The sequence below is a fragment of the Ambystoma mexicanum genome, chromosome 1p, assembly GCF_040938575.1.
Source record: "Ambystoma mexicanum isolate Mex_15411 chromosome 1p, UKY_AmexF1_1, whole genome shotgun sequence".
Lineage (NCBI taxonomy): Eukaryota > Metazoa > Chordata > Amphibia > Caudata > Ambystomatidae > Ambystoma > Ambystoma mexicanum.
The window spans coordinates 1455246216-1455269629 of record NC_090921.1 but is presented as its reverse complement, the minus strand read 5'-3'; the positions used below and the strand labels follow the sequence as shown (position 1 = coordinate 1455269629).

General features: G+C 45.6%; 1 protein-coding gene across 2 annotated transcripts in view; it reads right to left on the bottom strand.

Moving 5' to 3' along the window:
• The window catches only part of UBA2 (ubiquitin like modifier activating enzyme 2), a 470118-nt gene that overhangs the window by 334816 nt on the left and 111888 nt on the right, over positions 1–23414 (bottom strand). For both annotated transcript variants that reach the window (XM_069607094.1, XM_069607095.1), the window contains one exon: positions 6671–6771. In XM_069607094.1, the coding sequence (XP_069463195.1) occupies positions 6671–6771 (101 nt within the window). The remainder of the gene's footprint in view (positions 1–6670; positions 6772–23414) is intronic.

The following is a 23414-nucleotide window of genomic DNA, read 5'->3' as shown; positions in this document are numbered from 1 at the left end:
TTAAAAAAGTAAAAGCCTAGGTGAGAGGGGAAAAAGATTCCCCTTCACCTAGGAACAAGGGAAAATCACCAAGTCCAAACAGGACAGGCCACTGTCTCAAAACCCAAACATTCCATAGTACAGGTCAGTTCCAGACCACCGACCATAAAGCTGTTAGATTGTCAATCTATGTGAAAGATTGATAGCAGAAGACCCTAGGACCCTGTGATTTGTGCTCCGAGGTGCCAGGGAGGAAAGTAACACATTTAAGTCCAGGGTGGGAAGAATTGGAATGGCACAGACGCATCTGTGATCGAGCTGGGGTTTGTAAGATAGTGTGACCTCAAAAGTAGCCTCTGTGCCCGTATCTGCAGTACCAGATGAACATTAGGCCAGTAGATGGGGCATGCTATGATTTGTAACTTTTTAATTGCTAATTAGGAGTCGTGGACCTGATGGCATGCTGAGAAGACCTCAAGTGGAAGGAGGACAGGAGGAGCAGTGCCCAATGGCCTTGCATCCCCTATGGAGCAGGCCCCCTATGTATAGGGTTGTGCCAACCAGCTACATGGATTTGTACCTTATGAGATTTACGTCAATTATAACGAGTTTTACCTTTAAAATGTAATGCTTGAACTAATTTTGCCAGAGCGCTCCGTGGCAGTAGAGTTCTTTGCCATTGTATATTTGTTTTTTATGAGAATAAGCCCTGCTCACCTTGAAAGGTGTGCAGGACCTTTTTCCCCCCTTGTCGGTTGTATTTTTTGTGGTGCGAGCATTGAGGGGCTTCTCTAAATAGCCTAAAACTTAACTTGAGTAAACAGCTACCGGAAGCTACCTTTGTCACTCAAGGCAAACTGGTACTACACAAACATGGCAATGTGATATTGTTAGGTAAGATTTTCCATTTGTATTGAATCTTCCCGACCTGTGTAAACTCCAGAACATTTAGCTTGGACTAGGTAATTATTTTACCTTGTCCCTACGTGAAGGCGAGTCTTTTTCCCCCACTCACCTAGTCTTTACTCTTTTTGTGGCAGACCATTTTATGTCTCCCAATAGTGTATATTTGGAGTTCTAAATTTTGGGCCTCGGCTGGATTGCCCCTTTGGGCTTCACTGTTAATTTCTCTTTAATGAACTTGGGTGAACTACTGTTCGCAAGGGGTAAAGAGGGATTTTCACCCACCCATTACATTTTTTTATAGGGCGCCACCACACTCCACCTTATGTGGAGTGCTGGTGGGATACTATGCATCCCCCCTTGCTTACTTACCTGTAGCAATTTTGTTAGAATTGCAAGTTTACTTGAATGGTTGGTGGCAGTGTTTTACTGCAGTGTCTTTTTAGTCTTTTACTCTCAAGCTGTTAAATCAGCCTTGATAATGCACAGGAGGACCACCATTTTGCTAAAAAGGTGGCCTTTTTCACCATTTCTCGTTTGTTTGTAGTTTCCAAGGTATTACCCTGCAATTCTAGGCAGTAACAACCTCAGTGGAAGTTTTGACTTTGGCGGGAATCCTTTGTATTCCCTGCCAAGGCTCCAGAGTGTCTGAGAAGGCAGGAAGCGAGGGAGGAGTCCATAACTCTGCAGTCCTTCGTCTTTCACCTTGCCTAAAAGGAACCCACTCTCAATGGGGGTTGGGGTGGGGCTGACTGTCCGAGTGAACAGCCAGACCGCCCCTTTCTGTAAACTGCAGAGAGAGATTGCAGACTTTGTGCTGTAGTTCTTGATAAATACTCCGAGCCTGCAAGCTGCTGACAAGTCGACCACTTGAGCTGAAACCGAAGAGTAAGATGAAGAAAAGATGTCTGTAGCGATTTCCAGCGCCTGTAGAGCCTGTGTAACCGGAGCTGAAGTAATCCTTCCTTCCAATTGGCCGGGGGGGATGATGGGGGAGGGGTCCTGAAAACTCCTACTCCGAGGCTGGTGAGTTGCACTAGTCTCAAGACGACTTGCATTTTGAGCCATCCCACGATGTGCTGCAACCTTTCTGGGCTGCAAACCTCCAATATCCTGGGACCTCAAGCCTGAGTGCGGTGCATGGACTTCCAAAGTCTGAACCCATACGAAACTTGTGGACTTGTGCTCCATCTCCAGAGACACCATTCAAATCCCTAAAGTCCCCTCAGAAGAGTGCAGGACTGAAACAGTGAAGAGAATCCGATTGGCAATATTCTTTCTTCATCCGGCTGCTGTAAAAAGGCGCCAACTCCACAGAGCCGCGAGAATCTGAAGAAACCTTTGCTGGAAGCCTCCTCCGATGACTGTTGCTGCTGCAAGTTCCCATCCAGTATCCAGTTCTTTCATCTCCAAAGGAAGAATCTAGGGACCATGTTCTGTGCTGTTGCATCCTGAAGGCATCCACTCCGGACCTCTTTTCTCTAAGGCACTGTGTAGGCTAGGGTAATACTTACCTTAAGTCTGCTGTACATCCTGTGAGGCAGACTCGTGTGGTTGGGAGTTTGCCCATACCACTTTAACTAATTTTAAGTGAATATTACTTGTTTAAGAAGATCTCCTATGGAACTGACTTTCTAGCAACTGAACCCTACCTGCCTGTAGCTGGCACCTAGAGTTCCTCTTCTGCCTCTGAGAGAACCCATGCAACAGACTATGTAAGGATGGGATAAGAAATGGATTCAACCATGAAAGCATAACAAGTGTAAACGTACTTACTTGTAAAAGCTTACCAATAGGGTTTACCTGCCTTGAATAACATTGTGTCATTCTTAAAGTGCATCATAGGGTTTGCTTTCCCTGGTCTGCTTTATACAGATATAAACAGTCTCAATTAATACTGGTCCTGGAGTTGCTGGCAGCTCATCTTAAAAGTATATAGGCCTTACTGGCTTCAATAGCTGCTGCTCTTCTAAACTCTTAACCATGGGTTGTGCTTCCCTGAATTGCTTTGGTGCTAATAAAGTTCTTACTTAGCTTAAAAACTGTATTATACACTTCTTAAAAGTATACTGGCTATTAGGTAGCGGATAGTTATGTTCCAATAGGTCAATTACCTACCTTGATTTGTGTCTTTCTCAAAGTGCAATAGGGTTTCGCCTTACTCCGATTTGCTTAGAGAATTCCAAAATAGTTACCGAGTGTTCATACTTATCATTGAGTAGCTTGAGGCCCCTTCAGAAAGTATGAGAGTTAATTTACGAGCTCTGAACGGAGTACTAAAAAGTAATGTTGCAAGGTGTATACTTGTAACTGGGTTGGTGTACTATGTGATTTCTATAACGGAGTGCCACTGCATGACTGACAGCGTCTAGTACCCTTGAAATACTGATTGTATTCAACAAGTATTTCTAACCGGATCTTATTCCCCAAGAATAGTAGATTACTATCCTGAATGTATAACCTTAGGTTTGATCCAACTGGACTTGCTTATTGCGCCTCTAAATAAGGTTCTTTCTTGGTTTGCATGCCATTGGTATGGAGTTGGTTTTTAGGATTGTATTTACATGGTGTTCTAGTACTTACTTACTCAACAATTATCTTCGTCTACTTGTATTTAAATAAACCCTTTATTTTTACAATAAATAGTGCTTCAGTGTTTCGTTGGACCATATGTATACTACAATTTCTTTGTGCAAATCTACAGCCCCATCTCCATCTCCCTCCTAAGAAAAGGCTGACTGCTCTGTCCGTGCTACCAACCCATCCTCAGGTAGCACAGCCTTATACTTATGTACTGCCTCAGACGTATGGTTTTTATGAAGTCTGGTAGGGCTTTAAAAAAACTGTCATAACAGATAGCAATGCTACTTGTGTGGGAATGCGTACAGCAGGGCACAGAAAATGCACTAGCCATTTGCTAACGATATTTGACTCTTGGTGAGTGAAATGAGTAAGAAATGGTGCCCTGTGCATCTATAAAATTGAGGTAGCAAGTGATATTTTATAGCTGTCTAGTCGTTTGCAACTTGAATTTTCTGCACCCCCTCAAATATTACACAATTTGTCTGAATTTCATGTGCAAGATTTGCAGTGGGCGATGAGAATGCCTGGGTCCCAACCATCGATTCTCCCGACCAGATTATGCCTATAACCCTGGATTTGCCTTCACCTACTTCCTGCTTGCCAAATCTTAATTTCAATCTCTGCAATAAAAATCCCAATGGAGATCCTGCACCAACGCAGTCAACGAAATATAGAACAAGTTCCTCTAGTGATCACCCACTACCCAGAGTAACACAAATAAACAGTGTTAAGAATCTATAACCAATATTCAGCAGTGAAAGAGCCTACACGGACATACCATCTCAAACCACAAAACAAACACCAAGTCCAACAGTTCACGTACAATAGGCGCGTGCACACAAACCCTCACTAAAGGGTCTGTCTGTTATGGTATCAAAAGGAGATCTGCCAAAGACAAAAACACGGGAACCGAACAGGCGTTTGAACTGAGACATGTGTTTCATATCTTACTTTGGGGATTTTGAAGTCTAGCCCATCAGGCAGCATAGTGAGTGACCATGGGGATGTATCCCTTCAGAGTCATGGGCTTACCAGTAATTCTACTTCCTTGTCAAGACATCGGATGTGACAACACTTGCTCACACCTGAACAGGCATGGGCAAAGCCAACAGTTTTGGCATTTGTGTACGCATTGGCTATGCATTTGACTGCAACTGCCACAATGGTACTACATGACCATGAGAAGGCAACACCTGGAAAACTGTTCAAGTACCTTGGGATAGGATTTCAAAGCCTTGCAAATGCCCATTTAATAACTATATAGAAGGCAAAACTGTGGCCATTGCAAAGTAGTTTTTTTTAACAGGACTTCAGTGCAGGAAACCGATCAAGGAAACATCGCTTATAAATCATGCGGCTTAAGGCACACGTGGTTAAGACTTACATTAGTACCTAATTTCCAGCGTCAATTGAGCCATTAACTTTCTAGAGTGCCGAGACATAGCAGACAGGCCCTGTACGGCACAACGCTTGAGGCTACTGCACATCAGATCTAATTTAAACTGAGCACGCGAGGGCGTTTAAGGCAGTTTTATGGCTGTGAATGGCCATACGGGGCCATATGTGAAATTGTCGACTATTGAAGGTCGCACATCCAAAAGAACGATTTTCTTCAGCCGATTTGGTGCGGTCCTCAATATTTGAAATCGATCACTATTTCGGGGGTAGGGCAGGGGTTCAACCCCTTCACCCGATCCCCCCTTTCACCTTACAACCAGTCCTCACACCTTAAAAACAGGGGGCTTCACCCTCCGAACCCCCCCTCCAACTTCCCCACCAAGTACATTACCCTAAACCCCCCATCCCATCAGACACATGCTAACAGAAACACATCACTCATCCGCCCACCTCCCTGCCATGACAGAAACGCTCCTCCTCCACCCACACAACGTATCCCCCAACCCTTGCCCACCACGCTACGAACATTCTTCCTCAACATACACACACTTAGCCGACTGCCCACGTCTTCCAGCATGCCCGCGCCCATCAGCCCCTGTGCGAATCGTCCGCGGCAGGGGCGTGACAGCTCGATTTAGAAAGACCGCTCAGAGTGGTCCTTCTAAATCTACTTATTCAGAATAAACAGACATTTTCAGACAATACAATCAAATTATAAAGGATACGGGCGGCCAATGGGTGGGTAAATAACCAAACAACGTGCACTGTGTCCTTCAAATTCAATGTTCTACCCATCTGTAATACAAGGCATTCATTTTGGATTATAGAAGGTGCAAAAGGATTATAGAAGTGCAAAAGTGCCACCTATTGCCAAAGCTAAAAACAGACTCTTCACTATACGCAACAGCTTAAAGTGCTTACTGTAAAGAATTACTAAATTTTAGAATCACTGCACAGTCAGTACCGGGCCATCAGAATAAGCAGGGAGGAGGTTTGGACCAGATGTCTCCAGCAATGTAATGTTATTTGCAAAATGCAAGAATCTGCTTCCTCTGCCTTTTTAAACCCTGCACTCCGAAGGCGGTTTTACCATGAATAGATACTTCCAACTTCTTTAGGCCCTGCTTTAGAAAGCATTTCTCACATGCTTGGAAATGCACTAACGACTGTACTGCATTAGCCATGCAGCAAATGTTAAGAAACAATACAGTATGGCATGCATCTTGTTTCTTCCAATTTAATGCATTGTTTAAAGCAACGCAGCATTTCCAACTGCTCAGTTAACTGTTCTGTAGATTTGTAGCCATGATTTCAGCACTGCATTCCTTGCAAGTCTGCTTTGGGTGTTAAACTATCTACTGTTCTTTCCTCACTGTGCTTTTTGTCAGCTGAAGATCTTTTTGGCTTTGAAAGTTCATTCGCTATACCATCACAGTATAATATTGTCAGTTGGTCCACTGAAAGGTATCAAAACTCACTTATAATTTTTTTTTTTATACTGGATAAAAATGTGGCATTGCTTATATTTCAGATTTTAAAGTTTGCTGCTCTCTGTTTCCTACAAGCTCATGTTCGCCAAAAGGAGCCTATGTTCAGTGGGTGATGCCCGACATCCCAATACCTACCAGAAGCAGAGGCATTGTGGGCTGTATTTATACAGTATTGCTGTATGCTCCACCATGCTGAAATTCACCGAATTTTCTAAAAAAGAAAAGCTGAGGTCGAAGTAGTGGGTCTTTAAGCGTTTGTTGAATGATTGAAACATTGCTGTATTTTAACCATGGCAAAAGAAGAAAACATGCATAACCTTTTTTATTACGGTCACTTGTCCGAGGTAGCCTGCAGTACCGCTCTCTATAAGGGGAACATCGGCAGCTAGGCACATCCTGTTCACATGGTTCCGTGCAACTGGAAAATGAGAATTGAAGAAACATGTATAAACACATTTTGTTCATCATAATCAAACATGTCACTTTAAAAAGTCAGAGGTAATTTTCACAATCTTTTAAAAAACAATTTGAGTTCAGAGGAGACAATATCACTTCTAGTAATGGGTGTACAGGCTAGAAGACATTCTCCGATTTCATCTGACACCCATTGACCAAGAGCAAGGTCCCTGGGGAGCATCATGTTATTTTATAGCGTGTGAGCCAAACCGAGCTAGTTTAGGCAAATCCCCATTCCCAAAGGGAAGTCCACTAGCTCAAGCTGCTAGGCAACACTCCGTCAGAACACCACAAAAACAAACTTGTTGCAGCCTTCTGGGTACTCAACAGCAAGTTGGGAGTTGGAGCTCCAAAGTACAGCAAGCTCAGGACTGACTCGCATCAAGTTAAACGTGGCACTTACGAGACGCAAACTACTCCCTGTGATGGGAACATGGACATAGTTGCTCCCCCGCAATTAAACCCTGTGGAGGTGTGTGCAAATATTCGAGACCGACCATGGAACAACCAAATGAGATTTAGAAAGTAGTATGAAAAAGCACAGTACAAAATGGATGCACGAAGTAATGAGGGTATGGGAAAGCAGGGCTCTTATGAAGCATTCCTAACATGGCGTATGTTTAGATGTATATAAAGAATTGTGATCTGGAGTGACACATAGGTGGGGCTTGAGGGAGGACTTAATGAAATGTGGTAGTATAGGTCAGAGAGAATGCTAGAAAAAAAGCTGGCGGAGGGAGATTTTTAAATTGTATTGCTATTGTTGTAAACCTTTATCCGGCGTGAGCCATCCGGTGCAAAATTACAGATCAAAATACACCCAAGTATAAAAAGATAAAAACCCTTAAAATGAAGTATCCAACAGTTAATTGCAGTCGTTCAGTGATTATGGGCATAGGTAGGGAACCACAGTACATTGTAAAGAATAAAGTGCATATTTTGCAGAACAAATCAGACTTCACCCTATGTCCAGCAACAATTTGCTCCTCTTATACCATCCACGACGGATGTACATGGAGACAGAAAATACCACGTTGAGATTCTGTTTTGCAAAGTTGCATAGCTTTCTTAGTTGTTACAATTCAAAGTAGCCTAAACAACGGTTTGAGGTCCATCTGCCCAAGATCACCAAAGCTCTTGCACATTAGCAGAAAATGTAGGGGGGTTGAGGGGGGCTCTATCACAGCACCGCAGGTAACAACTTTTACTCTGAGAAATGTCCCAACTGTCAGTAAGAGACCTTAACAGAAGTGAGCCCAAGCGAAACCGGATGTACAATGCGCGAGCATAGGGGGGTGATATCACAGCCAAGTAATCCTCGTGCCCCAGGTTGTCTTACATCTTAGATTCTTTGGCCCTCTAGCCGAAGCCAAACATCATATTGGTTCCATTTCTACTGTAGCTTAGGTAGGACATCTTGACGATTGGTTCGGCTTTTGAGGGGAGCACTAATGGGCTATGCCAATAGGCACTCGGTCCCAATACCCTGAGCCATTTCTTTACATCCAGTAGCCATGGAATTGAGAGCCCAACCCCATCCCCCAAGAGACATCACATGGATGAGGGTGTCTCGATATTTTAGCAGGCTGGGGCTGCCCTATACCTGTAGCCAGTAAAATACTAGTCTAATTTCAGCATCTTCCCCAATAAGGCCCATGTCACATTCCACCCTTACTGCTGCACTAGAAGTACTCTGACACTTGGAGGACCTTCCTTTGTACCACCGAGGAAAGCAGTATTCGTATAACCCACAGACTTCAGACCCCACCAAGGTCAGTTTAATTGCTCCTCCTTCATTCTCAAAGTAGTACCTCTTCAAGGCCCAGCTAGTTTTTTCCAAAGTAGCCTTGGCTTTTAGGAGCCAAGGCGTGCAACTAGCACTGGTTGAGAATGGTAGCCACAAGCAGTCATAGTAGTGCACCTGCTCCAGTGCCACTCCTCGCACAAAGATATTCAAAACACCTACTTTTTGACTGCCTTGGGCTGAAGGCCATCAACTTGGTGTTACTAGCGTTGATCGCAGGCCCGAGGCAGTCGCAGATGCTCTTAAAAACAGGACAGTGCCAGACAGCCCCATGGGGGTTGTGGACAGCAACACTGCATCGTCCACAAAGAAAAGGGCAGGGACCATCTCTCTCCAACCTTGGGGGATCAGAGTTAGGTTTTGAGTAATTCATCAATGACTGATTATATAAATACAAAACAGCAGAGGGCCAGGACACATCCTTGGTGAACTCCTAGCCACTTCCAATGGTTTTGTTACATCCCCCGCCAAGCTCCAGCGAACCACCACAGTATTGTTAGAGTAAAGCAGCTGTATTGGGCTGAACAATGTCTGGATTTATTTTTTTCCTGGAGTGCCTTCTACAGTGAGCCACTAGGGAGGCTGCCGAAGGCTGTCTTCAGGTCTATGAACACTGCATATAATTTGTTTTAGTTAATTATTAGATGCTTTTGGACGACTATGTGAAACCTAAAACTTTAATCAACAATGGACAATTCAGCCAGACAGCCTGCTTGTAGGTGGCTCAACAGGGCCTCCTCATTGACCCAGGTTTGCAGACGCATCAAAAGAGTCTTCGCAAAGATCCTTTCTTCTGCATCCAAGAGGGAGATAGGGCAATAGTTCGAAGGATCACCCTTATCCCCCTTCTTTGGGATCCTAGCTATCTTTGCGCAGGTCCATGTCTCTGGCACTGTAATGGTGGCCAAAATGACGTTAAAAAGACCGGCCAACACTGAGACCCATACTACAGGCTCGCTTTTAAATAGGTCAGTGGGAATCTTATCAGGGCCAGCGGCCCGCCCTCCTGACTGTGTCCTAAACACCTCCTCTACCTCCTCCAATAAAAATACCAAACGCATATTTCCCCTGCTTCCATTACCGGGATCAGGGGTCAATTTCTCCTGCCCTTTACTACCCTGGAGCTGGTAGTGTAGCTGTATAGTGGTAAAGTCCTTGATTCCAGGCTTATTTTAAGAGGGAGAAAGGGGTTTAGGCACATAGGGCAAGGAAACGATTCTAAGTTATATAAAAATAATGGTTCATTTTAAATATAAACTAAGGTAAAGCAATGCTTCAGAAAGGTGTAACTAGAACTATTGCAATCTTTCAGTAAGTAATCACTTGTAATACTTTTAGAATGACGGTATGCAATTCATAGGTAAGTAAAACGTTTGTAATAACTCTGAATATCGATTTCAGGTACCAATGGATGAAACAAAACCAACATAAAGCAGGTAAATATTTGTAATTCTAGCAGTCCATTCCTATCTAGTTATGAGAGTCGGAGTCAGATTGGAGGACAATTCAAGAAGGCACAAGCTGTAGAAAGTCCAAATGTTTCAGAGGAAGTTTTCAGTAGCAATTAACACTTTGTTGGAAAAAGGGTCAGGGACTTCGGAGAAGGCTCCCTGTAGGCACACAGGCTTTAGGGCCTGGGTGAACGTTTATGGGAAAACTCCCAAACAGGCAGACGAAAGAAGGGACAGTGGAATGGATCTCGCAGCAGCAGTCAAGTGAAGACAAATGACTCTTTGGGGGTTCTGTGATTTTGGCACCCTTTTCAAGGCTCCAGTGAAGAACGATTACCGCCCGGTCAATTAGTCTCGCTTTCTCGGTTCAGCAATCTCGCGAGGGGACTTTCAGAGTGGAATCTTGCCTCTTGAGGTCACAGAGAAGTCCAAAGTTTTGGGAGGATTCAATCTTCGGAAGTTGATGGATTGCACAGTGGCCACAGGTCCCACGGTATTGACGGCTTGCAGCGTGTGAAAGTCGCAGCTCATCGTGGGAAGAAAGGAGGTCAATGTTCAGCCATTCCCATTTTGCTGATGCTAGGGCAACTTTTGGCACCCCTCAACGTTTTGCTTCTTTCCATCAAACTCCCCCCCACTCCCCTCTCAACCATCACCAGGCCCCCCTGTTGCAAGGGGATCAGACGGGGGGTGGGTGGAGTTGGGTGTATGTTGGATCCCCTCCCACCGGGGATGTGGCATACCTCAGGACTCGCCACTATCCCCCCTGCTGTTCAATCATTAAAGGCAACCTTTAATGGGCTTTCTGAGGAAACATGAAAGATTGCAATAGTATGCCGATGACATGCAGATTTTTGTGAATCTGGGCAACTTGGAGGGTTAGTTTCACAGAATTGGGCAGTGCTAGGAAGTAGGAAGTTCCCAGAACTGGATTCAGCTCAAATCCAGAAAAACGGAAGTGGCCTTGTTTGGGCAGAACCACCTCTTACTAGACTATGCTAAGCGCTCTCCAACCCCCTTCTTTATGGGCTCTAGTTTTAACTTAGCTTCTAAAATTTGAATCTGGGCTGCATCTGGTAAGTTAATCTTCGAAGTCCGAAGCACGCTGAAACTTTGGTGGACTCCTGCTTGTTAAAATGAGCACCCATGGGTGCCTTTACTGAGGCGTGCAACAGCCTGCGGGGAAAAAGGTGCACCAAATTAATAAAAAGGTCCACTGCCACCAGTCATTAAATGTAATTTTGTCCTTTTAAAACATAAATGTTATATTTAAAAATGAAAAAGGGGATGCTCAGCCTCTCCCCAGCACTCCACATAAGGTGGAGGGTGCTGGTCTCACCTAATAAAATGTAAAAAGGGATCCAAAAGATCCTTCCTACCCATGTGAACTGTAGTTCTCATAGGGTAAGCCAGATAAAGTTAAAAGGGTGCCCCTAGGGCAACCCAGCAACAATAGGCACGTATTGCCAAAAAGTTGTCAAAGAGGATAAAAAGACACTGGAGAGTCTTAAAATGACACCCATAAAAAGAATGTAAGGTTCTGTGAGTGTGGAAAAAGGTTCCCACTCACAAGGGTATAAGGGAAAATAACCCATCCTAGAAGAATAGGCCGCAGAATCAGTGATTTGTTTACAGAGGGCATAACGTTTCTTTCAATCTTTATCTGAGGGGCTTCTTCTGCCGTGGACAGTGGAACCCCCACCCTTTTCTTAGTGGTTGCAACCACCAGGGAGTACAGTGTGGCATGACCCATATGTATAGTTCGTCGAAAGGTAATGGGCAAAATCATTTTTTCAACCAGAAACCGCCCGTATGAGCTGTTTATATGGAATGGGGCAGGAGTCTTCTTCCCTGGGTCTTTTGGGAGTGATGTATTTGTCAGAAAAGTTAATACATTGGCCCATTTTGTCCATATATTGTTCAAATTTCTCCCTCATCCACAGGGAAGATGCAGAAGGGTTTGGAGGTGGAAAAGGTTGCAAAGAAAGGGGGAGATCTTCCTAATAAGGCCTTAGAAAGAGGCTGGGGGGCTTCAGAATACTCTGAGAGGGGGTGCCCTTGTGCTCTGTAGCTGCCGAAATAATAGCCATCAGGCTTTTGCAGATTTTCAGCGGTTGAATGGAAGGTCTAGACGTGCCGAACTGCGCCATCGCAGTCAGTGATTACACCAAGGCATTAGGTGCGTGTGCGCCCTTGGACGGTGTCTCGGCGACCGTATGTTTTTTTGGGTTAATGCCCTTTCCAGAGGAAAACACAGTTTCATGCCGCGAAGACCGTTGCGTGGAAGGTGCCGAACAGCGAGGTTCGGGAGGCTTGTCGAAATTTTCAGCGGCCCTGTTGGGGTTGCACACTTCCACCTCTTCATCGAGGAGTCCTCTGGGGTTGTGTGTTTAGGTATTTGTGGTGCGTGTGTGCCCTTGTCGCCGGGGTGTGAACTCCCGATAACAGAGCCGGTGCCCTGTCCGTCGGAGCCGGCCATTTGGGAGCCTGAAGGTTCTGCCAAAAGGATGATGGCTTCCAATTTGGAGCCATGGCTGCTGATGGACTCCTAGTCGTCTGAAGTGACGAGGCAATGGCTTTCGGCATGTGTAGTGTAGGCCACCCACCGTTTAGTCTGCCTGTCCTTCAACATTTTCGGTCGAAAGAACTTGCAGGACTTGCATGAGCGCTCGTCCTGTTCGAGGAAGACACCGATTGCAACAGCGATGGGTGTCTTCCAAGGAAACTTGCCGTTACACAACAGGCAAAACTTAAATGGCGTCCTCTCCATAGCAGAGGGTGACGGTAGCCAGACCAAAAAAAAAAAATTAAAAAAAAGAGAAAGAAGGGAAAAGGAAATACATTCTTAGTGAATAATAAACCCAGGGCCCCACTCTGCCTACTGTAAGGGCCTGGCCGGAGGGCAGACGCGGTCGACAGTCACCAAGCAGTTGTGAATATCTCCAGCGGTACGAAGCCCACAAGTCAGTCGTCGAGAAGGTTAGTCATGAGACTAGATGACCGTAGGTCGTGGGGACAAAATAGGCAATATTAACACTTGCAAACTCTGTATAGGCAACCAACTATGTTGGCGGAAATAAAAAACAGCGGGACTGACGCGTGAGGGATTTTGGGTACACTACACATCACGTCAGGGATAGTGTTGTCACGCCCATGACGACGTCCCCTTTCGATCTTTGAAAGAAAGATGCAATACTCTGCAGTTTCCACTAGATGTCATACTATATGCACAGCCTGCGATTCTAAGCATATTTAGAATTTTGTTTATTTATGGCCATAACACTATGCAATATGACTACTAGCATGTAAAATCACGCAAGACTAAATAAAAGATATGCACACACAATCACTGGAGTATGGCAAAATACATGAACCCCTGAAAAGGTAGATAAGTATTAGTATGCAGCAGTGCAGGTCCACAGAGATGCAGCACCAATGTTAGAAGTCCATCCTCAAGATGCATGGGGCCTTGTGCCCAAAAGTTCAAAGTTCCACACAGTTTTGTGAGACAGGAAAGAGTTTGTGGAGAGCTTCTCGGGTCCAAAGAAGAACTCCAAAGGGTAGAGGACAAGCTATCCTTGCTAATAAAATAATGAAGTGTACCCTGCCCACCCCCCCATTTCGGAATGCTTGCGCAAACAAGCAATGGCAAAGTTTTGAAAAGTTACCAAACTTTTAAGAAGGAGTTAGGGGTTCAGGTAAGTACGGTTACTCCCCGTACTCCAATTCTTCTTAGGACTTGGCAGGTTTTCTGAAGAGGGTCCAAGGGCGATTGTCAGACCTTCAGCCTCGGTCCTTGATGCCCAGGGGTAGCAGGTTTGAGCACTCTGACGACAACAAATGTGGTGCAAGGTCTTCATGATGGAAAATGCATAAGAACTTGATGCAGGGCACCTCAGCACAGGACTGGATGCAGGAAAGCGGTTTTGGATGATGGGGAACAATGCATGGCAATGCAGGGTGACACTTGTCACGATCAAACTTTGCCTCCTTTCTCAGGTCCCCTCGATGCTGGAACCACTACATTTGGCACAGACGAGTCCTGTAGCACAAGCTGTTGATTCCCAAAGTTCTTGGCCTCAACACGGAACCCCGACGCCTGCACATGACAGCACAAGCCGGGAAGCCACTGGGCTCTTCTTCGCAGGACTCTGTGCCAACATCGAGAATGGATGCTCTCTCCACTCCAAGGGTCGAAGCTGCTTTGCAGGACTTCTGAAGATCACCTACAAGACAGGGCTCTTTAGGACAGCAGCAAAAGTTGGTCACCAGGCCTGCTTCCAACGGGTCCACAGTCTCCTAACACGTCTTGCAGCTGGACATCATGCTGGAGTCCTTCAGGTTTCTTCCAGCTCTCTGCAACAGGTGCAGGTGTCTTATCCAAAAGGCAGGTAAGTGATGAAACTCCCACTAGCCAATCAAAGATTTGGCCCAAACACACCCAAACAATGGTCCAATCAGGACCTCTGGTGGCACATCTCATGCATACCACTCAGGCACACTGCAAACAGTTTGTGGATTGAGACCAGACAGTCCCAACCTACTTCCTGGTCGACAACACACATTGCCCTGCAGTAGCCCACAAAAAGCCTCCACTTTCCTGGGCACAGGAAGTCCATATAAGGATTTTCCGGTCCTCACAGGTCAGGAAGCAGGATTTATGAAAAGTTGGTCAAGGTACAAACGAAAAATCTTGTGGCACAGCCATGTTTGGACACTAGCCATAGTAAGTAGACAAATGCAGTAAAAGGCTGTAAGGCTAAAGGAAAATAAAGCAAAACAATTGCTAAAAGAAACTGTTAACAGTCTGTCCCTAAGAGACATCTAAAGTAACTAACAATCTTCAGTGTTAGTCTAGGGCAAAACGAAAAGAAAGTGTACCCCATTGTAAGATACATTGTACAATGATACAAAAAGTTCACAAAAGTGGCAAAGTAACAAGAGTAAGGGAAACAATACTTCCCCAGTACTGACAGCCTGAAGGAGATGTCAGTTTCCCCCATGACAGATGAGCAAAAGCCAGTCTAGTTAAGCTGAAGGCTTCACTGCACTGCAAAAAGAGCAGGACAGGTTCAAAAAAAAAGTTTGGGGTTCATAAAAATGGAGGGAAATGTGCTGTAAAGAGAAATCTTTTCTAACAGACACCGCAGTGTGCAAGAGCCAGCCTTTCTAATGTGATGCAGGCTTTAATGGGGAGCCAATGGACATCACGTCTGGTGGAAGAGATGTGATCTGAGCCCAGGGCTGCTCGGAGGGCCTTATTTTGCAGATGGTGGAGCTTGGCAATGTTTTTTGGCAGAGGTATCCAGGAACAGAACATTTCAATAATCTAATTTACTGTTATTGATGGCTCTTGCCAGAGCCCAGCATTTGTTTGGGGTGAGATTGTCTGCCCAGGGACATAAGATTGGAAGTGAAGGCTGTTTATGACAAGGCATTGATGTGTTTGGTCATGGAGAGAGTTCAGTATCAAGGCGAGTCTTAACCTGTTTCAAGACCGGCATATTGGTACCGTTTGTGGTAAATGCAGCAAATGCCGGGTACAGGTTTTTCAGCCTTAAAGTGTTAGCCCACAATGAACAGCTCTGTTTTGTCATCATTAAAACAAAGATCGCGTGTGGCCATCCAATTCTGGATGATGCTGTAGACCCTAATGATAGACTCCACACCTTGGGACAAGTTTCCTGTGAAGGGGAGGATTTGGGCAACGTTGGTGTAGAGGATGTTGAGGGTATCAAGGTGGCCGCACAGGGGCTTTGTGCAGGTGTTAGGGTGTTGATGAGATGCAGGAGCCTTGGGCGGGGGACTCCCAAGCGGGACAGCAATGGAACGGCAGCAGGGTTGTAGAGTAGCAGGTAGCTGCTTTCTCACTAGTTCCCGCCCCCTCACCACCATCATACTGGAATGGTGGGAGAAGAGCAGTAAATGGGGACCCCCCCCCCTGTGTCGTTCCCATACCACATCGAGTACGAGAAGTTATGCACCGAGAGAGCCATGCAGAATGTTCACTCGCATTGAACCAGTGGAAGGATGCTGCATGGAAGGACGTCAGCACGCACCTCTGAATATCATGGAGCGTTAAGTGAAACCTGACGAGGGCAGATTGATGTCAAAGACGATATATGAACCTATGTTGAAACGATATGACAGCACTTAAGAGTAACAATGTAACTGAAGCACGAAGAGAAACATGTACCTAAAGCTATAAAGAAGATGAAGTTACTTACTGATCATTAACTGTAAATACGCAGTAACGCAAGGTAGAAAGGAAACACAGAAGCTTGCTACAAAGGTATAACATGGCTAGGACAGCCATGATAGGAAAATGGATGCAGATTCATGTCTGATACAACCAGGCTACCTCAGAAACAGACTAAGGTTGCAAGATCAGGAGACGCAGAAAAATAGCTGTGTGTAGAACCAACGAGGAGTCAAGGTTAGCCCAGAATAAAGGATGCCATTTCAAGGAATCAAGGAATAAGCACAGAGCACAAACTGTGTTACATGGATAACTCTGAATGTGGGATATTCTTCAGATGAAGAATAAGAAATCTTCTGTGAAAGCGAACAGTTGGCCAATTAAAAGTGCAAAAGCTTGTATGATATTGAGTGAGCAAGTCTCTGGAGGCCAAAAGGAGCAATTGCATACAGCAAAATGAAATCAAAAGGCTGAAATTGACAAATTTGTGGTCTTCCAACACAGGAATTCGGAGTAGAGAACAAGGACTAATCATTAAGCCCAGACACACATAGTGGTGCGTTTACACTCCTTTGAATGTTCCAGGCCAGTGAGCAGTCAACAAGGTCGTCTTTGGCTAATGGCCTACCGATGAGAGGCGATAGACTAATTGGGAAAATAGGGAGAAGTCGGACGGGAATCAAACACCTAGGTTTCATTTTGCTTACGTGCTGCTAAAGAGTCGAAAGTCCAAGGGTGGAATAGTATAGTATGCCAACCAATCAGTGGGTTTAAGAGACAACCTAACATACAACGTTGCAAAGACCAATCCACTGACAGTTTTGTCCATTATAATTGATGCTTCCAGTTTTATGGGATTTATTTTTCTGCCATTTCCGTCTGTATTCATCCATACTTATTTGTGGACCTTTTTTCTGTATTTATCCACATTTATTTTGTCATAAAATGATAATTTGCAACCAGTATTTTTCTGCATTTGTTCGGATACAAAAACGCATTTATTAAAGCACACATGCAGCCATTATAAAGAAATGCTAGCTCAATTTTTTCCATAACAACGGTTGCTGCCAAGAGATAAGCGGTCAGACATTTTAAGAACTTTAATGCTATTTTCATACAACTTTTACACACTCCATGCTGCCAATCTGCAATGTGAATGGCCTGCGATGCATGAGTGACAGAGAACCAGACAAAACACCAGTTTTCCGTTTTTTTTTCAATTTTTATAGACAGAAAGCAGATTGATTTCCACCTGTATTAATGTGTAAAATTCAGTATAAACGGAAAACTGGAAGCCTTAATGATAATCAGTACTGTACCTATGTAGGGGTTGTTCACAGCGTGCCCTACAAAATAAGGGGTAGCCAATGATGCACTAATCCTTATACATTCTATAGCCCTTAACCAATCCTTCCCCTCATTAGGTTTTGTATTTTGCCACGTAGAAGGAGGTCCTAGATGACGCAAATTGGGGTATAAAGACCTGTGTAATAAAGCTGCTTTGTGAGTGTACATGCATCAGTCCGATGTTTGTCAGGTCTCCCTACTTTAAAATATTGATAATAAATTAGTGTTGCCATATTCCTCGAGTCTGTCCAGTTATTTGGTTTGTGATCTTTCTTTGGAATTCCATCTAGCACAAACGGCGCTTCAAGGTACTAGAGCACAGATCACTGATGAATACTCTCGACGAGCGATTAAGAAGGATTTGGTCCTGGATACAGGATTGGCAGAGCAGCAGAAGTTGCTGGAAAGATGTTTGCAGAGTACGTCATGGTCGACCAGGTTCAATGCTTATGCCCAAAGTCACTTGTCCCAGCAATTTCAGCCATCCGACTACAAGGGAAGCTCTGCTGGGGCTGCCTCTGTGTTAACCGCTGGATCACTGCCTGGCCGCGATGGCCAGCCCTTGAGCAATCTTTCTGAACTACTGCGAGGATTGCTAAATGGTCTGGTACGGGGCCAGAAGTAGGACACAGACCATGTAAGGACATTTTACCAAGTGTTTTATTAGAGAATAGAATAAGGCCCATCTTTCCCTTGCACTATGGAGTATTCCCTGCCTTCTTCACTAAGGGGCATGTCGTGAGTAATCATCCAAATAAATCAGTCCACCGACTTAACTATCACAAATACTGTGTCTCGGCTCAAATGCTTTCCGGGATTTTAACATTCTATTTAGTAGACCATATGTAAATCATTTCTTGTGACTTGTTGAATTAATTTCTGTAACTCTCTCAGGGGAAGGCCAGTATCTCCTTCCCCTCTTTTAGGTGATCTCTTGGTCCTAGTGAGATTCCGTCGCTCAGTCTTTTAGGACGCAGTTTTCTTGTATATTATCCTTCTTCTAGGAGTATTTGAGAATCAATCGGCAATCAAGAGAAAACACTTTGGGAAGAGGTGAGCGATATGTACGATTTTTACTTGTGACCCCAAAAGGTCTTCATTCCCAAACTCTTTGGTATCTCCTGCTTATTTCTTGGGTACTGGGCAATCGTTCCCTTTTTCCACTGTAAAAGGGATACAGTTCTATTTCTCTCTGATTTTTATATTTCTCTATCCTGTTGACACAGGTTTGACTTCGAGGCTACAAGGATGAATTTCTCAGCATTTAGAATAACTCCCTCTGTATTCTGGTAGACCCATTCTGCTTATTACTGTCTGCACTGTGAAGTAATGTCTCTGGTACCTGTAGTTTTCTTTCCTCCGCTTCTTGTGTGATACACAGTTCACTCACCAATGCATCCACGTCATAAGCAATCAGATCCAGTGCTGCATCAGATCTTTTCACGAGATGCTTTCTCCCAATGGTAGCGTTGTTGCACAGGCCGGCTGCCCATGATAGTTCTCGCACGGTCACGGCACCACCAAGCTCTCTACTTGAGGGCCCTTGGACTATCTGCTCGAACGCCAGCCTCCCAGCGTTTCTCTCATCTATTGCCCAGTCTCAGGGCAGGTTCAAAATACGCAGTCTCCTTGCTTCACAACAGCTCAGCCTCCTTAAGCAATATTATGCACAGGGGGCATTCCCAGTCTCTCTCGGCTCTGCTCTCCCTGGTAGGCTGGGCCTTTTCAACCTCCTCAGCACATTCCATTACAAGTTCTCATTTAAAACGATAGCTTCAATTTCATCTGAACGATTATATTGGTTCACTTTATCCTTGTTTAGATCATGGAACTTGTATTTAATTTGTTCTTTTAAATGTTTTTATTGGCATTTCTGTTAGACTAACACAATGAATCAGTAGTTTACATCTTGCCGGTAGTAAGGTACACAACTTAGATGAACAACCAATAACAAACAGAACAATAACTAACATTAACTGTCTTCATTTGTGTTCCCATTTCTTCAATTAAGCACCTTTTTAATAAGAGTGTGGTTGAGATGAGCAGCAATGTGTGGTAGGAAAGCTGGGCGCTCGGCCCTACCTCAAAGTCTTATTCCTCAAGGGTACTCTTGTGCTACACGAGTTGACATTTCAAGGGGGCTTGTCATCTGAGTGATGAAACATATCCCAGATCAGCATTTCCATGCCTCGAACGTTACGCTTCCACCTTCTTCCGACCTGGAGACACCCGCAACCCATGCCTTGGTCTCTGCTTCTGTCCAGCACCTTATACAATATTGCATATTGTGGGCCCCCAGTGCGTTTCCATGCCATTGCTATGGTTCTTTTGGCTAGTATACACACCATATCCATAAGCTTCACAACATGCTTAACCTTGGCTATTCTGGGGCATGTTCCTAAAAGGCATTCCTTTGGGGACCAGTCGTATGGTGTTATCCCACACTTCCTGCAGGTCAGCTCAATCTTGGCCCAGAAGCGATTTGCCCGTGTGCATCCCCAGAACATGTGCATCATTCCCGCCCCCTCTGAGTCACACCAAGGATGTTAGGGATAATTCTTTGTAAGGCTAATTTCCCAAACCTAGCGAGTCCCCCAGCAGCTCTGCTGGATTTTTGGGGTTTATTTTTTTCTCTCCTGCTAAGAGTGAGATTCTTTTGCTCCCACTCTTAGACATGATTTGAGGTGTTCCTTTAACTTTCCATGTGTTTTATGGGCTATGGGGTCTTTTACTCCATAGGGTCTCGTGTTTTTTTGATGTGGGTTACACAGCACCCTCCGTGCCGTAACCCAGGGGTGTTGTAGCGACCCCAACATAAACTCCATACCCTGGGACTGACTACTGTCTCCCAGGGCATGTAAAGTCACCATTGGCTTTGCTAGTCCCAAAATAATGAACAGAAAGCAGTACAAACCATCATATTGTGGACGTACTGGTCGGGGCAATTCGATTGCCCCGGGGTCTGTTGTTCGAGGGGGCACGTCTCCGTCCCCCCTGATCAAGTTTTGGCTGGTGGCAGTGGATACTACTTTTTTATATTCGACCGCAAACATAGCTCTATGGGATTTTCCCATTGTTCGAGGCTACCAACTTTAATTATTTAATTCTTATAGCCTTGAACATACCGCTGGTTTATTTATTTAACATTAATTCACCGGGTGGTATTTTCTGCCAGAACTCAATTCTAAAATGGCGTCTGTGTTCTCTTCTGTGACTCCAACCCAAGTCGAGTCCTTTGTTCCACTTTTTGGCGGGCTTCTCCACAGAAGCCTCCAAAAGTGGTGCCACTCTGTCTGGGTACCACAGGGGGTGCGGGAGGGGGTTTAGGCACCCTGGACTGAGTTACCTTGGTAACAAGTCGCACTCTTGTGTGATTGGCCCAAGTGGTGAGCCGGCCGGCTCACCACTTAGCATGTTTGATTGACAGCGAGGCTGAGTGAATGGGGGTGTGCTGCATAAAAGCAGGGCTTTGGGGACTGGAACTTCAGAAGTCACCACAGGACCCAAGAATCCGAGGAGGGAGAAGCTGAGCCGACCTGCAACGACGACACCACCCGTGGAGCCCTGCTGAACCGTCTCACCACTTTTCCCGACGACAGAGGAGATCGCCAGTCCGGAGAGTCTTCTTCCTTTGACTGGTTGGGATAACCAGTTTTTCCTGTCCCCTTCCCTGTGTTCGTTAGTGGTTCTTGTTATGTAATCAAACTTGGATAGCATTCCCCAAGCTTCTTGACAATTGTGTCTTATTTCACCCAGTTCCACTTCCTCTTCCCTGGTCCCTTGGGTGGAGGCTTCCATCTGCCAGATTTCCTCCTCCCATTTTTCCAGGTCCACTCGCAGGGCTTTCCCGATACCTCCTGCACTCGCAATAACCTCTCCCTGCCCCAATACCTTCAGCGCCTCCCACACTGTGCCCCAGTTATACACACTTCCCACATTTTCCTTTATGTAGCTCCCAACCTTATTTCGAAGGTCCTCCCTAAAAGCCTGATCCGTCAGCACTTATGCACCATAGTAGGATGGGGGGCCTGGTGCCCAATATCTCCCAGGTCATCATTGGGGGCGAACGGTCCGAGATCGATCTGCCCAACTACTGCGCAGAAGCTATGTGTGGAGTTGCTCTCTGCCTGTGAATATATGGTCTATTCTGGTGTATAGGCTGTGCGGCGAGGAGACATAAGAGTAACCTCTGTCTTCGGGGTGTAGTTTCTCGTCGGACATCAGCAAGGTCTAGTTGTGCCAGCGCAGCGTTCAGGGGCATAGGGGCTGCTGCTATGCGGTTTGGCGATGGGGTGGACCTGTCCAAGTCCAGGTCTCTCAGAGTGAAAATCCCCACCCCAGATAAAGAAGCTCCCAATGTGTTGGGTAATTTTGGCACAAAGCGTGTTGAGATGTGCAGGGGAATTAGGGGTTAAATATGCATACTTCTGTCTGTTCGATAGAGCCCCATTGTATCAAATACCTTCCTCCTGCATCCGCTTCTACCCCCACCAACCTAAAGGGTATTTGAGGGTTTATCCACGTGAACACTCCCCTTGCATACGTAGAGTACGCAGCTCCAATCCCCTGACTGCCCCAGCAGTCCCTCAGCTTAGACACAGTTTCTTCAGTGAGGTGAGTCTCCTGTAGCAGGGCTATGGACACCTTCCTTTTTAAAGTAGGATATGACCCAGTTCCTGCATAGGCAGGTGCCCATGCCCCTTACATTCCACGTCAACACTTTAACCTGTGCTGCCATGACCTTACAATACAGTTTCCCTCAGCTCCCCTTTCGTCACCTTGTTGTGCTTCCCATATGATCATAGTCCAGGGGCCTCCCCTCCCCATCCCCCCATCACCCACTCCCCAAGTGTGCCCAGAACTGCCCAATCTCCCACCGCTGCACCAGACCTTTTCCACACTGCCACTGTTACATTTGAAGACCTTGTAATAAACGAAAAACAAAACTGAAGAACCACGCCCAGCAGCTGCTCTGCTTTGGCAGCACTCGAGTGCACCTGCACTTTGACCTTTCCGGCCCATGGAGTGCGAGCATCGCTGTGCTAGTAACAGGCCAGCACAAATCGTTCCGCGGGTCAGACCTATAAGCCCTGGTTACGTGGCCAAGAAGTCTCTCTGCCTTGTTTTAATTGCATGGCAGAGTTGCATTAGCTTATAGACTGCTTTGTATACCAGCACAGCGCATGGTGGGCCGCCCTCCTCTTAAAGCAGACATACTTTAAGTCACTGCCTCCCCCCCCCTCCCAACCCCCACTTGCCAGACTGTCGTGCTCCAGCCACACGTTGCCGCAGCCAGTGTTTCCAGGAACACTGCCCGCACTTAAAAGATAAAATACATGGTGAAGGCTTACAGTCAAGTTTAGTTGTCGAAGCCTGGACTTGATAGTATGATCTCCCAGTCCTGAAAATTCAAGATCTTCGCAGTCATCGGGCGAGGGTGTGAACCCAGTGGTGGTCTTTTATCTATGGGCCCTTTGTACTGCAAAGCCCTGCGAGATGGCCGGCCCCTACCTCCTGCTGTATCAAGGTTTCCACAAATCCTGTGGGGTCCTGAACTTCCATGCCCTCCGGTATTCCCAGCAGGCGAATAGTGTTGCGCTGGGACCTTCCTCCTGCGTCTTCAGATCTCGCTTCAAGTGTTGCAACTCTTTTTCGACGCTTGCACCCTTATTTTCAGTTCCTCCGTGGTTTCCGTCGTTTCCTGCAGTCCATCCTCCACAACGGTCACTTTCTCCGCCAGGTTGCGCGCATCTTGGCCCATCAATTGCATGTCTGTTCTGACCTCTTTGTGTCGATTAATGATT